The sequence below is a fragment of the Choloepus didactylus genome (assembly GCF_015220235.1).
Source record: "Choloepus didactylus isolate mChoDid1 chromosome 11 unlocalized genomic scaffold, mChoDid1.pri SUPER_11_unloc1, whole genome shotgun sequence".
Taxonomy (NCBI): Eukaryota; Metazoa; Chordata; class Mammalia; order Pilosa; family Megalonychidae; genus Choloepus; species Choloepus didactylus.
This window is the reverse complement of record NW_023637577.1, coordinates 1,019,711-1,033,372: the sequence shown is the minus strand read 5'-3', so window position 1 is coordinate 1,033,372 and position 13,662 is coordinate 1,019,711. Positions and strand designations below refer to the sequence as shown.

Genomic DNA, 13,662 nt, shown 5'->3' with positions numbered 1-13,662 from the left:
AAACAGACAATGAGAGACTTTGTGAACAAGACACCCGCCCTACAGGAAATACTAAAGAGAGTGCTACAGAGTGATAGAAGACAGGAGTGTGTGGTTTGGAACACAATTTTGGGAGATGGTAGCACAACAATGGAAGTACACTGAAGAAAGGTAACTATGAATACAGTTGAGAGAGGAAGACGGGGAGCATGTGAGACGCCACAAGAAAGGAGGAAAGATAACGACTGGGACTGTGTAACTTGGTGAAATCTAGAGTATTCAAGAATTGTGATAAAATGTACAAATATGTTCTTTTACGAGGGAGAACAAGCAAATGTCAACCTTGCAAGGTGTTAAAAATGGGGAGGCATTGGGGGAGGGATGCAATCAGCATAAACTAGAGAGTGTAACTAAAAACAAACAAACAAACAAACAAACAAACAAAAATTTCAGTGGCTGAGAGATTCCAAAAGGAGCCGAGAGGTCACTCTGGTGGGCACTCTCACACACAATATAGATAACCCTTTTTAAGTTCTAATGAATTGGAATAGCTAGCAGTAAATACCCGAAACTATCAAACTACAACCCAGAACCCTTAAATCTTGAAGACAATTGTATAAAAATGTAGCTTATGAGAGGTGACAATGTTACCGGGAAAGCCATGTGGATCACACTCCCCTTTGTTCAGTGTGTGGATGGATGAGTAGAAAAATGGGGGCAGAAAACAAAAACAAAAAAAACACCCAGTGTTCCTTTTTCACTTTAATTGTTCTTTTTCACTTTAATTTCTATTCTTATTACTTTTGTGTGTGTGGTAATGAAAATGTTCAAAAATTAATTTTGGGGATGGACGCACAACTATACGGTGGTACTGTGAACAACTGATTGTACAGTTTGTAGACTGCATGGTATGTGAATACATCTCAATAAAATTGAATTATTAAAAAAAAAAGTAGTGGCTCATATCACAAAAGAATTCATATTATTCAATGATACAACTCAAGCTCCCTTAGTGTGCACTTAGTTGATTTAAAATCATTTTTATAAATAAGAATCCATCCACATGCAACTCTGTAAGAACATCTCCTGTACGAAAACCAAGGTATGTATACAAATCCATTTCTACAATTAACAAGGTTAAGTGATTCTGAAATAAAAAAATAACTTAATAGCAGAGCTGTGCACAAAATTTGATTTCTGGACTCCCTACATTACTCAATGAATGGCAATGTAAAACCAACTAGCAAAAGGCTCTGAAAAAAATCTGCTTTAATGACAAGCAGATTGGAGGACAGATCGACTCTGAGAACACATAAACCAAAACATGCAGTCATCTTGGCTCTGAAATTACGGTGAAGAGCTATTCCTCATACTTTGCTGCACCTCTGATGAAATTAGTAAGAAAACAAGAAGACAAAAGAGATGTTTATTTCAAAACCTAAATATCACTAAGAATAAGGCTGGAAATCAGAGCCAATTAAAAAATATATGTGTACATATGTACATGTATATATGGATCACATCAATCACACATAAACCTCCTAAAAGAGGGCTGGAAAAGACAGAAAAATTAAAAGGCATGAAAAGGTATATAGCTAGGTATCAGAAATTCAGTAAAATCACAGTGGGGCACTTACCAGGACAAACAGTGATTTCTTCTGCAGAACTCTCTGGCATAAAGACTGAGCTTCTCTTACTGGTCAAAGCAGCAATGCTGAAAAAGAACCAAACCCCAAGTGAATTTCCAGTAAAATGCATCAGAACACAGGGCCAAAAGCAATGGTGAGTCATTCACAAAGCCACAGATAATGTGACACCTGCTGACCAATACCACAAAAGCACAACAGGGAAGCAAGAATCAGCAGTGAAAACTCTAGGCCAGAAATAGGGAAAATAAACAGGCTTACAACTTTGGTCCCAGTAAAATCACTGAATGAAAGAATCCTCTTTCTGAGTCTTCACAAAGGAAGATTGAAGGGTAAGGACTATCTGTGAACATCACAGAAAACAAAATCTCCACTCCAATATAAGAATGTCAAAGGTGTTTTTAGAGCCTCCATCTCAGCCTTCTGAACATGGAGATTGTACTGACAATACACTACCTCTTCCCTTACCCTGAATTTCCTCTTTATCTCAAGATGTGGCTTTCCAAGCAAGAAAAATAAGATACAATTTTGAGCTGCCCTTCAGTAAAAACCTGCCCACACAAGTTGAATATCTCTTCTGAGCAAAACTTAATTATAAACCAACCTCATGGTTTTTCCCTGCCTGGTCATGGATTGCAATCTCTTCCTGACACAGGAACACATGGCTGAGAGATCCAGCCCCCTTATGCTTCATAGATCTTGACGATTAGTTTGATCAAGTACGCTAGAGGACGCTTAAAATCACAAATCCTCACATCAACCAAGAACCACAGAGAAGAGAAAACAGCCACCACTGATTCATGATTAATAACATAATCCTGATAGGAAACCACAAGCGATTTCTCTCTCTAAATAAAACATCTCAAAGCATTTGTTATAAACCTAAGGCAGACAGAGTTTACTCTGCAAGTAACATTAGGGCTCTACTCAAAGGGTCCATCACAAAACAATTTGCTGACATTTATAAAATGGGCTAATCAATTTTAAGTCAAACCACATTGCCTGCAATTCCAACTATCTCCTGGTGACAAAGCGGATAATCATTTATTAAAACCTATGTCTGCTCTGCACAGAGCCCACCACAATAAAGCAGAGAGGCCTGCAGGACGCAGAAAGCCTACTCCAGTTAAAAGCACTTACAAAACTGTCTCAAATAGTAGGAGAAATCAAACCAAAGCCACATTCTTCAGTCCAGGAAGAAATACTTAACACTATGAACTTACCAAAAGCCTAAGTACAATACCTAAATTACAGCAAATGGCAACTGGGTCTCAACTTCCATATGGAAGATGATGGTTACTTAACACAAAATTAAGCTCTAGAGAAATCCCCAAAGGTCAACTACTGGATAAAAGCAGAAAGTATTGGAAGCCCAATCCAGTTAATAGTGAAGTTTGTAACCAATCAACCACTATCCGTCATTAAACTGAAAAGACTTAGGAAGGCCAATCAAGCAACAAGAAGAATTGAGGAGAAATGCAAACACAATCATTTAAGGGAAAGATGAGATATGATCACATTAAAAGCCAAGGAGTCGGAGGATATGTGTTTTATGTAGCCTCTTAAGAGTTGACTTAAAAGATGTGTAAGATTTGGATATGCAAGTAAAATAAGCATAAGCAGAAGGAACAAAAGGAAAAAGGGGATATAGGAGGAATAAAAGGACTATAAAGAAATCAAATCTGTCTAGAGCCTTCAAATTGGCATGAGAAGCTATTGTAGTTAGTTAAGCAACAAAACAGCAGGATGTAACTACTTTTTGGGAATACTGTAAATGGGATTTATGTCAAGATGGCTGAAGTGAATAAGAAAACCTCTAAGATCTCTTCCAAAGCTAATATTCTAGGCTTCTATAATTATATATCTTGACTACAATTTAAGTCTCACTCATGTGGTTCATCTCTCTCATGCTGGCACCATCAAGGAATTCAGACCCATAGCAACATAGAGTCTCACCTTTGTGAGGCAGGTACAGAGTTTCCTTCTTCAGAAGTTTCTTCAACAAATAGACCCTGGGAAGACTGAAAAGAAATATGTAACACCCTAAATATATAGGCGCAAATGAGTTACATTTCTCTTCCTTTAAAAAAAAATTGTTCAAAACCATCACTCAGAAATTAGCAATTAAGAATAAAACATTTTACATAGTTGGTATATTTCAACAGAAAGAGCATACATAGCCTGTAGAGTCAGAAGACTGATTTAAATCTCAGCTGAATCACCTACTAACTGTAAACTTGGATAAGTCACCTCTGAATGTTTCCGCATCTTAAAATGGGTATTAATTGCTTCACAGAGTGTTATTGTGAGAATTAACAAGATAATGTATGCAATGCACATAAATATTAATTTGGAAGTCAAACGAATTATGACTTCAGAAAAGCAATTATAAAAATTTTGTTGTGGAAGGGAGAAATATAGAGAAAAGTCAAGTTTTCCATGGAAACAATGAAATGGAAAAAAACACTGCAATCAAGGAAAAAGGTCTCTCTAAGCACTATCAAGTCATAACACAGGGCACTCCAAAGAGGAGGTTAGAAAGATTCCTTTTGCTACAAATCTGTCACTATGGCTACAGGTATATTTTTAAGAAGAGTAACAAATAGGGACTAGATAAGGACAAGACTATTTTCTTGATTAATGGTAGAGTTGGTACAAAAGTCAACTCATTAAACGTATATGCACAAAAGAGTGTAGAAAAACCGGCTGCCTTAGGGAGACTTCTTGAGGAAGTGTCTGAACTGTGAGGCTTCTTCTAGTAGCTGTAAAAGTAGTAGTTGAAGTTTTCAACGTCTCTTAACAAAATATAAATAACCTAAACAAGTTAGGCATCTCTCTACTACTCAGGTAAATGATAAAATATACTAAAAAAACAGGAACAGCTGAGTTGAGCCTTCAGTAAAAGGGAAGATAAAGTTGTACAACGACTTGGAATGTAGTCATTATAAAAAATGAGGGTTGAACAAAACTGTCAAAAGGATTAAAATACGACAGCAATAAATACTTCACCTGACTATTAGTTTGAACTCAGCAGTGACAAAACACTGCTTCATTCCTGAAATCTAAAAAGGAAAGAAAAAAAAAAAAAAAAAAAAAAAACCCACAAAGGTAAAACAATACTGACACCTAGTGTCCATTCAGTAGAATTTTACCTTCTTGGAATGACCAGCCAATTTAAGCCTTGAGCTTCAGAAGCAATCAAGGCACTGACAGGTTATAAGACACCTCAATCTCTACCTTAGCTAAAGCACATTTCTACCTTCCCAGTATAATTGCTTCAAAAAAATTCTGTGCATTTCTCATGTGCTAGGCCTATGATAATCACTTGACATCATTATCTCCTTTAATATGCACAAGAACCTTATGAGGTAGAATCTAATAAATGATTTTAGAAATGAGGAAAACAAAACTTCAAGAGGTTAAATAATTTGCCCAAAACCACACAGTTGGTCAAAAGTCGAGTTAGGACTTCTCTTAATCCAAAATCCATACTCTAATTAACCACTACTGTTATACTGTTTTATTGAAATGATTTTCAATTTTTTCAACATAGAATCCAACCATTTTCAACACAGAATCCCAAAAGGCTTTCATTTCAAGAAATCATTTTTAATTTCTAAGCTTATACTTCAATGGCAGTAATCTGAACACAGAGATCTTCCTGTGTTTTTTCAGGATATGAAAATAAGATAGTAAAACTAGTAAGCTACAAAACAGGAATACCCTGTTGCAGCATGACAGAAATATAACTGCAACTGAGGAAGCTGTAGCCTAATCAATACATTGCACTGTCTGAAAAAAAAATATATAGTATGTTAATGGAAAGGGAACTGTTTGCATTAAATCTAAAAAATAAAACCCAAAGCTCCAGAATCAAGCAATGTCTTCAACACTATACCTTGGGAAGTGACAATGAATAAACAGATCTTCTGATTACCATGGAAATGTCCTCTGTTGTAGAGCAGTGGTAACTTATCAGGCTTCCCATATACTATTGAACCATCTTTTAAAATTCCCATTTTCTGATTACTATTTCCACCTCCCAGATGGATACCTTCATCCTAAGAAGTAGGTACTCAGGTGGACCTGAGTAATCTGGTTCCTGAAAATAATAAATGAACAAACTGGAATTTGGTGTGTGTATATATATATATATATATATATATATATACATATATATATATATATACCTGCATGAAGTTCAGTTAGTCAAAGTGAGTCATCATACCTCCCCACAATCTCTTCATTCCTGGGAAACAAATTCCAGTATCTGGACTGAAAAATTAAAAGTCAGACCCTAAAAAGTAGCAAGCACATCAACATACTACCCACTCTCTGTCTTGTCTGTGATGCCAAAAATCACTTCTCATCTGATTCTAAAGCTTTTATAAAATTCTATGGACTGAGCCACTTGCCCTAAGACAAATATTTTCTGAGATACTGTTTCTGGAATTCTCCTGCTATTCCAATCAACCAAGGAATCCCATGTTCAATAAAAATGTTTAACACATTAACACATAAATTCTTTCTACCCACGGTTCCTGAAAGCAAGAGATCAAGATGAAAGGTGAAATTACAATCGTAAGGTTTTCATTATTTGCCTATAAAACAAGTAAGTTAGCTTTCATTTGTTTTGTTTTTTCGTTTAAGATAATATTCTATGCTGTTAAGGCTGCAGTGAACCAGACATCTCATACATTACTGGATAGAGGGAATACACATTTGAGCAATCTTTCTGAAAAGGATTTGGCAATAAAAAGTAAGTCTTTTTTATGTTCATAACTCTTTAACCCAACATTTCCCTCTTGGTACCCTCTCTCTAAAGACACTAATCTTAAATAAAGAGAGAAAACTCTTGTGTAGAAAGATGTTTATCACAACCAAAATATCCAGCAATAAGAAAATGCTTTAAAAATTATAGTAAAGCCCTAAGTTGGAATATTATATAGTAAATAAAAATGAATTCTGTAATTAACTTTAACACCATGAGAAAATATTTATATAATGTTACATTAAAAAGGCAAAAAAATAATATGATATGAACTATATAAAAAATAGGCATAGGAAAAAAGATGAAGGGATCTATAACTGGATGGTAGAACTGTGCATCCTTTCAATTTGATTCCGTAAATTGTTCAGACTTTTTCAGTATTTCTAAGTGATGTCCATAATTAACATTAATGCCAATGGTAGATAATTACTAGGTTTCTGCCTATTCACTATTTACTGTGGACTGACCCTCACTCACCTCTCAATGGGTCACAGCCATTTTGTACATATTGACATATAGCCCTTCATATCACAACTGACCAGTCTAGTAATGGCTACCAACTCCAAAATGAGCCATAATTCCTTTCCTGGAAATCTGAAATTGGAATTGGGAGAGAGTAAAATCTCTCTGTGGATAAACTGTTCACATTTAAGTTTGGGATCTGTAGGATCAGTAGCTTCTTCCACCTACCATGTGTAACTGAGAAGCAAAGGAAGCCAGTCTGCAAGTAGAAAACAAAGCAGATGCAATACAAAGAAGAGATACAGAAACATTAGATGGTTTTCTAGACACTGCACCTTCTTCAGGCTTGGTTATGATTCCATTTCAGAATTTATGAAGTACCCTACTTCCTTATGATAAAGTCTTCTTTTTAATTAAACTAACTTGATTTGGTTTGCTGTAGCCATCTAGTACCAACTATTAATACAGTGGCCTGTTTTTGAAGTTAGAGTCAGAGAACTTCAACCTAAAAAGACCAGCCGCTAGGTTTTGACCACTTCAGGCTGTTTCAAAGGCAGTACTTGCAAACCTCAGAATTGATAAAAGACAATTCTTAGAACTCTGGCCCCTGGGATTTTGCAAGCTAACAACCTGAATTACAATAAACTATTAAGAGTTGACTCTTCTGTAGTTAAATTCATTCTTTCAACAGGAAGCATCTCTGGGTTGCAAAAAAATAACAAACAAAACATGTTATTGTAACCAACACCTAACTTTCCTTTGAAAAGAGGACAATCACTAAAAGAACTGTTAAGAAAAGCATCTTCTCTTCCTTTAGGTAATTTTTCCAGAATATGGATGAAGAGGGCTAATAAGGAAGAATGAACTCCAAAGACACCCACAATGAATGGCTTTCTAGTCCTTTAGAGACAATTACCATTTATTAAGTGCCTATAATATTTTAAGCCTTATACTAGGCATTTTACATAAATTTGCTTCAATCATTAGTTCCTGAAAGACAGGAACTGTTATTCCTGTTTAACATATATGAAAACTGAGATTCAGAGAGGTTAAACTGCTTGTTCAAAGACAAAGTCACTAACCCAAGAAACTCAAAAAACTCTAAATCCATATTCTCACCACTATGCTATGATGCCTCTCATAGCCAACAATTCTTGAGTTCTTATCATACTATAAAAAGAGACAGAAGGAATAAGATAACAGCAAAAAGAAAACCCAAAAACTCAGAGTTCAATAACAGAAATAGCAACAAAAACCAGTATGGTCATAAAATAGAATACTCAGCAGCTCTTTAAAATAACAACTTATAAAGAGTTTGTAATTATGATTGTTTTATAATATTCTAAGAAAAAAAGCAGCATATAAGGTTTCATATTTAATACAATCCTAGCTATGTCAGAAAAAAAAAAAGGAAAAACAACCTATATGCCCCCAAACAGAGAAATGGCAGAAAACCACCACAAGCAAAACCAGAAATATACTACTATGTGAAAGGACATGATAGTATATTTCTGACAAAGAAACGATTTCCATAACATTTTAAAATTGCCTACAATCATTAAGAAAAAGATCCCATCAAAAAAGAAAAATGATCATAAGATCTAAAGCAGAAAAGGAAATACAAATGGGTCTTAAGCATGTGGGAAAAATTTCAACCTCACACATAGCAAGAGAAATGCAAATTAAGACTATATAGAGATAAGGTTTTTAATATCTCAGATTGGCAAAGATTAAGAAGTCAGATGACAATATTATGTTGGTATAGGCATGGAAAAACTGGTACTATCAAACACTGATATGGAGAGCAATCTGCAATAGCTAACAAAACTGTAAATGCATGTATCCTTGAATTAAGCAATTCCATTTACAGAAAATTATCCTCAAATATCTCCCACATGGATGAAATATCCTTTGTACAAGGTTAATTACTGCAGAACTATAAAATTTTGGAAACAACCTAAATGTCCACCAACAGGGCAGACATTTAATCCAGTGACATTTAATCCAGGATTAAAAAAACTACAACTCATCCATACATGGAATATATTACACATCTGAAAAAACAAATGAGGAAGTTCTTTATGTACTGTTAACAGAATGATCTCACAGAGATATTAAATGAGAAAAGCAAGATGCAGAATATTGTGTATAGCATCCTATCAGGTGTGTAAATGAAGGTCGGGATAAGAATATGTTCATACATTTGCATGGTACTACATAAAATAACTGAGAAAGATGTACTAGAAACTAGTAACATGGGTTGCCTCCAGACAGGGGAACAGACTGGCTGGGAGACAGGGATAGGGATAGGAGACAGACATTTTATTTATACCTTTTTGAATTTTAAGCTATGCAAACACTATTATCTAGTCAAAAAATTCTGAATTCTTTAAAAATTTTAAAAACACAAAAACAAAGTATGGCACATCCATATGATAAAATAATATTTTCAAGTATATACTTAGTAAATAGGAAAACATCTAAGATAAACTATTAAGTGGAGGAAAAAGAAGCAAAGTTTACAAAGAAGAGTTTTCATTTTTGTTTTTAATTAAAAAGAAAAACATATTTTTTAGGCAAAGAAAAGACTCAAAATAATGAAATCTGCCTCTTGGTACTGGGATTATGGTTAATTTTTTTTTCTTTATATTCTTCTATACTTTCCCAATTTTCTGTAGTGAGCATTTATTACTTTAATAACCAGGGAGAAAAGACCTACAAAAGAACAGATAGCTAACACAATCCTTGCTTAATCTGTGAGTAAATCATCCTTAATTATAGCATCACTGACCCTTACCTGACCATGACTGGTTGTTGGTTCTTCCTCCAACAAAAGTTTCTCTTTCAAGCTTTTAATTGGGCTTTCTTGGTAATCCTTGGATTTTGAGTCCCAGACAGATGCCCTAGACTCCTGCCTCTCCTCTTTGTCTTCATCTCCCATATCTTCTGAGTTGCCTTCATTTTTTTCACTAGCCTGATCTCCTTGGTCACATTCATTCTGGATCAGAGAAGGAGGCCTAGGTAACAGTGGTTCCCCGAACTCTTTTTTTTTAAGAAGCTGCCTCTGAGCCATTTTCAGGCTCTTTTGATAAACCTCCAACTGGCAGAGAATGACCCTGGTATATTGGCTAGGGTCTACTCCAGCAGGGCAAAATGGAATACCCCAGAAGTAATGCACAGTTCCCTCAATGTCCGGGAGAACTTTGGCATCCACTGGAGCAGGCAGGCAGTGCCTAGATGTGTCCCCACTACCCTGGGCACCTTTGAGAAAAGCACAACCCCTCCCAGTACTTTCCTGTGGCTTCTCACACTGTGTGTGCTCAGCCAAGTGGCTAGTACATCTGTCATAAGACTGAACGTTCTCATTCTCAAACACTGGCTGGCTTGATTGGTCCCAGCTTCCTGAGCTGCCAGAGACCGGCTCCTCTTCAGTGTTTTCAGTGTGGTCCCAAGGCTCCTCTCTTTCCTCAGCCTCGTTTCCCTGACTGATATGTGAGCCTTTAAACAGTGATGGTGGTGTCAGCTGCCATATGCCTGTAAGTATTTGAGAAAAAGTAGGGCTAAAGACAAACTTTTTTATTAAGAGGGCCTGGTAAACTATCACTAGAATTAAATAATGTGGGTAAAAAAGGCTCCTCTATGGATTTAACCAAATGTTTAATTTTCCTTGGAGATAAAAGTATGCTGGACATCTGTGAGATCTCAACTACCATCGGATTTGGCCTCTTTAATACTACAAAAGGGATTTGGGACATTTCTTTATATCTACTCTAAGCATGAGATCCCTGTGATATAATCATACTTGATGAGTGGAAGGAGTCAGAATAGGAAGACATGCCTTCAGTGGTCCCAGAGTCTGTGGTTTTCTCTTGGTGGGACTGTGAAGATGGTCCAATGGCCAGAGGTTGAGAGCTGGTAGCAGAGGCATCAGAAGTCCGGCAACTCTGAAACAAGTGATCCCACCCCAGACCAGATTTATTATTAAAATAACTATGTATGTTGGGTTACAGGAAGGACATGTCCCTAACAATTTCTACTCTTCAAAACGTAGATGTTCAATACAAATGAACTCCACAAACACGTACCAAATGTCTCCTATATGCAAAGTGCTGTGCTAGATCATAATGCTAAAATGCTTATCTAATATAGACAGGTGAAAGACATAAAGAATGGCTTAGGACCCATATTGGCAAGTAGCCTTCACATTTAAAATAATTTCAACTGCACATATTCAAGTTATAATTTAGCATTATTTGATAATTTTTTAAACTGTCCAGTCATTTGCTCCATCATCCACCTCTGGTTCTCATTCCCATTGCTTTCCCCACAAAACAAGGGAGGGTAGACACCTCATCTTGCTCCCTTTAGGATTCATGGTACTCAGTAACTCTTTTCAGAAGCTGCCAACTATGATTCACCTATGCCACAGAATGAAAATCTGTGGGGTGGAAGAAATTTCTTTCACACAGAATAAGTAAAACAATTCAAATTGGGTATGCCAACAATTCAACACAGACTTTAAAAGCTATTGTGGGAAACAGTTCTCAATTGAAAACCCAATGAACTACTACAGCTAGGTCTTTCCTAATGCAACTATAACACTGAAGAAGGAAAAGAAAACTGAACAATCCCCACAAACTTTTTCGACAGCATACGTACATTCAGACTTTCAGCAATGGCTTTCCTCAAGAGCTCCTCTTCTTCTTCCTCCTGGCTGTTCACCTCCCTGGCTTCCTGCTCACTCATTTTGAGAGCCAGAGCAAACTGTTCTTCTTCTGTCATCTCTGGAAAAGCACAGGGAAAAGAGGAAGAGGGGAGATACCACAAACACAGAATAAGCATGGAGACAAGAAATAGAATTATTAAACTTTTCAACTGAAGACACCACAGACCATTTAGCACAATTCTATAATCTTCAAAATAAGGAAAGTCTTAAAAGAAAAGGTGTTGGTCAAGATCACTAGCAGGAGTCACAACAAGAATTCTGTGCTAAATTTAGACTTAAGTTCCCATGAAGGGAGGGGTCTTGCCTATTTTGCTTACTGTTATATCCCCAGCATACAAAAAAGTGCCTGACATGACCCAGCTATTCCATTGCTGGGTATATACTCAGAGGAACTGAAACTTAAGACACAAACAGACATTTGTAAACCAATGTTTATTGCAGCATTATTCACAATTGCCAAGAGATGGAAACAGCCCAAATGTCCATCAAAGGACGAAGGGATAAACAAACTGTGGTATATACACATGAGGGAATATTATGCAGCTGTAAGACAGAACAAAGACATGGATCATGTAATAATGTGGATGAACCTTGAGGTCATTATGTTGAGTGAAGTTAGCCAGAAATAAAAGGACAGATTCTGTATGGTCTCACTAATATGAACAGACATTAATGAACAAACTTTGGGAGTTAAAAGCTGACAACACAGGCGACCAGGAGATAGAAAGAGGGCGGAGATCAGCCATTTGATGCTGAAGGACTACAGAATGTTTAGGATTGATTGCATAGATCCAGAAATAGATAGCATAATACTGTGTGATGGTAGCATGGTATTGTAAGTACACTGAACAAAGATGTCTGTGAGTAAAGCTGAAAGAGGTGGGATAGGAGAATGTATGACACCAGAGGTAAAGATAGATGATAAAGACTGGGACTGTATAACGTGGCAAAAACTGGAGTGGCCAATGACTGTTACTAAATATACAAATATAAAAATGTTTTTGCATGTGGGAAAGCAAATGAATGTCAACCATGTAGAAATTTGAAAAAGGGATGGTATTCAGGAAAAAACATAATCAAAGCAAACTGGAGTCTATGGTCAACAGTAACATTGTAATATACCTCCATTAAATGTAACAAAGGCAATATGCCAATGCTAAATGTATATGAGAAGGGGATATAGGGGAGTAATATGGGATTCTTGGTAGTGGTGTTATTTGCTGTCCTTAGTAGTATATTGTATTGTATGACATGTTATTTTTCTTTTTATCATTTTTTCTTATTGCTAAAAAAAAAAAAACAATTTCTCTTGTAGTAATCAGTATGTTCAAACGCTGATTGTGGTGATAAATGTACAACTTTATGATGGTACCATGAACAACTGATTGTACACTGTGGATAAATGTATGGTATGTGAATATAACTCTATAAAATTGTAGGAAAATATATATATAGGAGTAAAAGTGTTGGAGAAAACATGGTGAGAGGGATGATGCCTCACCAATATGGACTAACTATAATGTGTAAACTCAGAATTGAATCTTAGAACATAGCCTAAAGTGGACACAATAATTGTAATAGTCCCTAGATTATTAACAGCAGTTAACTCTATCCCTGAATTGTAAGGCCTATCTCTAAACTTTGAGATGCTGATCCCCTAGTGTATGTTGTCACAAACATTGGGACTGGAGGTTTGATGTGCTGAGCCCTCGATCATGGGACTTGCCCTTATGAAGCTCATTACCACAAAGGAGAGTCTAAACTTGTATGTAATGGTGCCTAAGAGTCTCCCCGAGTACCTCTTTGTTGCTCAGATGTGGCCCTCTCTCTCTCTAACTGAGCCATCTCGACAGGTGAACTCGCTGCCCTCCCCACTATGTGGGACCCAACTCCCAGGGGTGTAAATCTCCCTGGCAATGCAGAGTATGACTCCCGGGGATGAATGTGGACCCGGCATCGTGGGAATGAGAGTATCTTCTTGACCAAAAGGGGGATGCAAAATGAGACGAAACAGTTTGAGTGGCTGAGAGATTCCAAATGGAGTCGAGAGGTCACTCTGGTGGACATTCTTACGCACT

General features: G+C 36.5%; 1 protein-coding gene across 13 annotated transcripts in view; it reads right to left on the bottom strand.

Moving 5' to 3' along the window:
* UIMC1 (ubiquitin interaction motif containing 1) overlaps positions 1–13,662 on the bottom strand; it is a 179,678-nt gene that overhangs the window by 74,351 nt on the left and 91,665 nt on the right. For 11 of the 13 annotated variants that reach the window (XM_037823040.1, XM_037823042.1, XM_037823041.1 and 8 more), the window contains exons 4-8: positions 11,518–11,642; positions 10,697–10,802; positions 9,656–10,392; positions 3,582–3,646; positions 1,617–1,693 (exon numbers count right to left, since the gene is read on the bottom strand). In XM_037823040.1, coding sequence (XP_037678968.1) covers positions 1,617–1,693; positions 3,582–3,646; positions 9,656–10,392; positions 10,697–10,802; positions 11,518–11,642 — 1,110 coding nt within the window. The remainder of the gene's footprint in view (positions 1–1,616; positions 1,694–3,581; positions 3,647–9,655; positions 10,393–10,696; positions 10,803–11,517; positions 11,643–13,662) is intronic. The other 2 variants (XM_037823044.1, XM_037823046.1) reach the window with 1 other exon arrangement.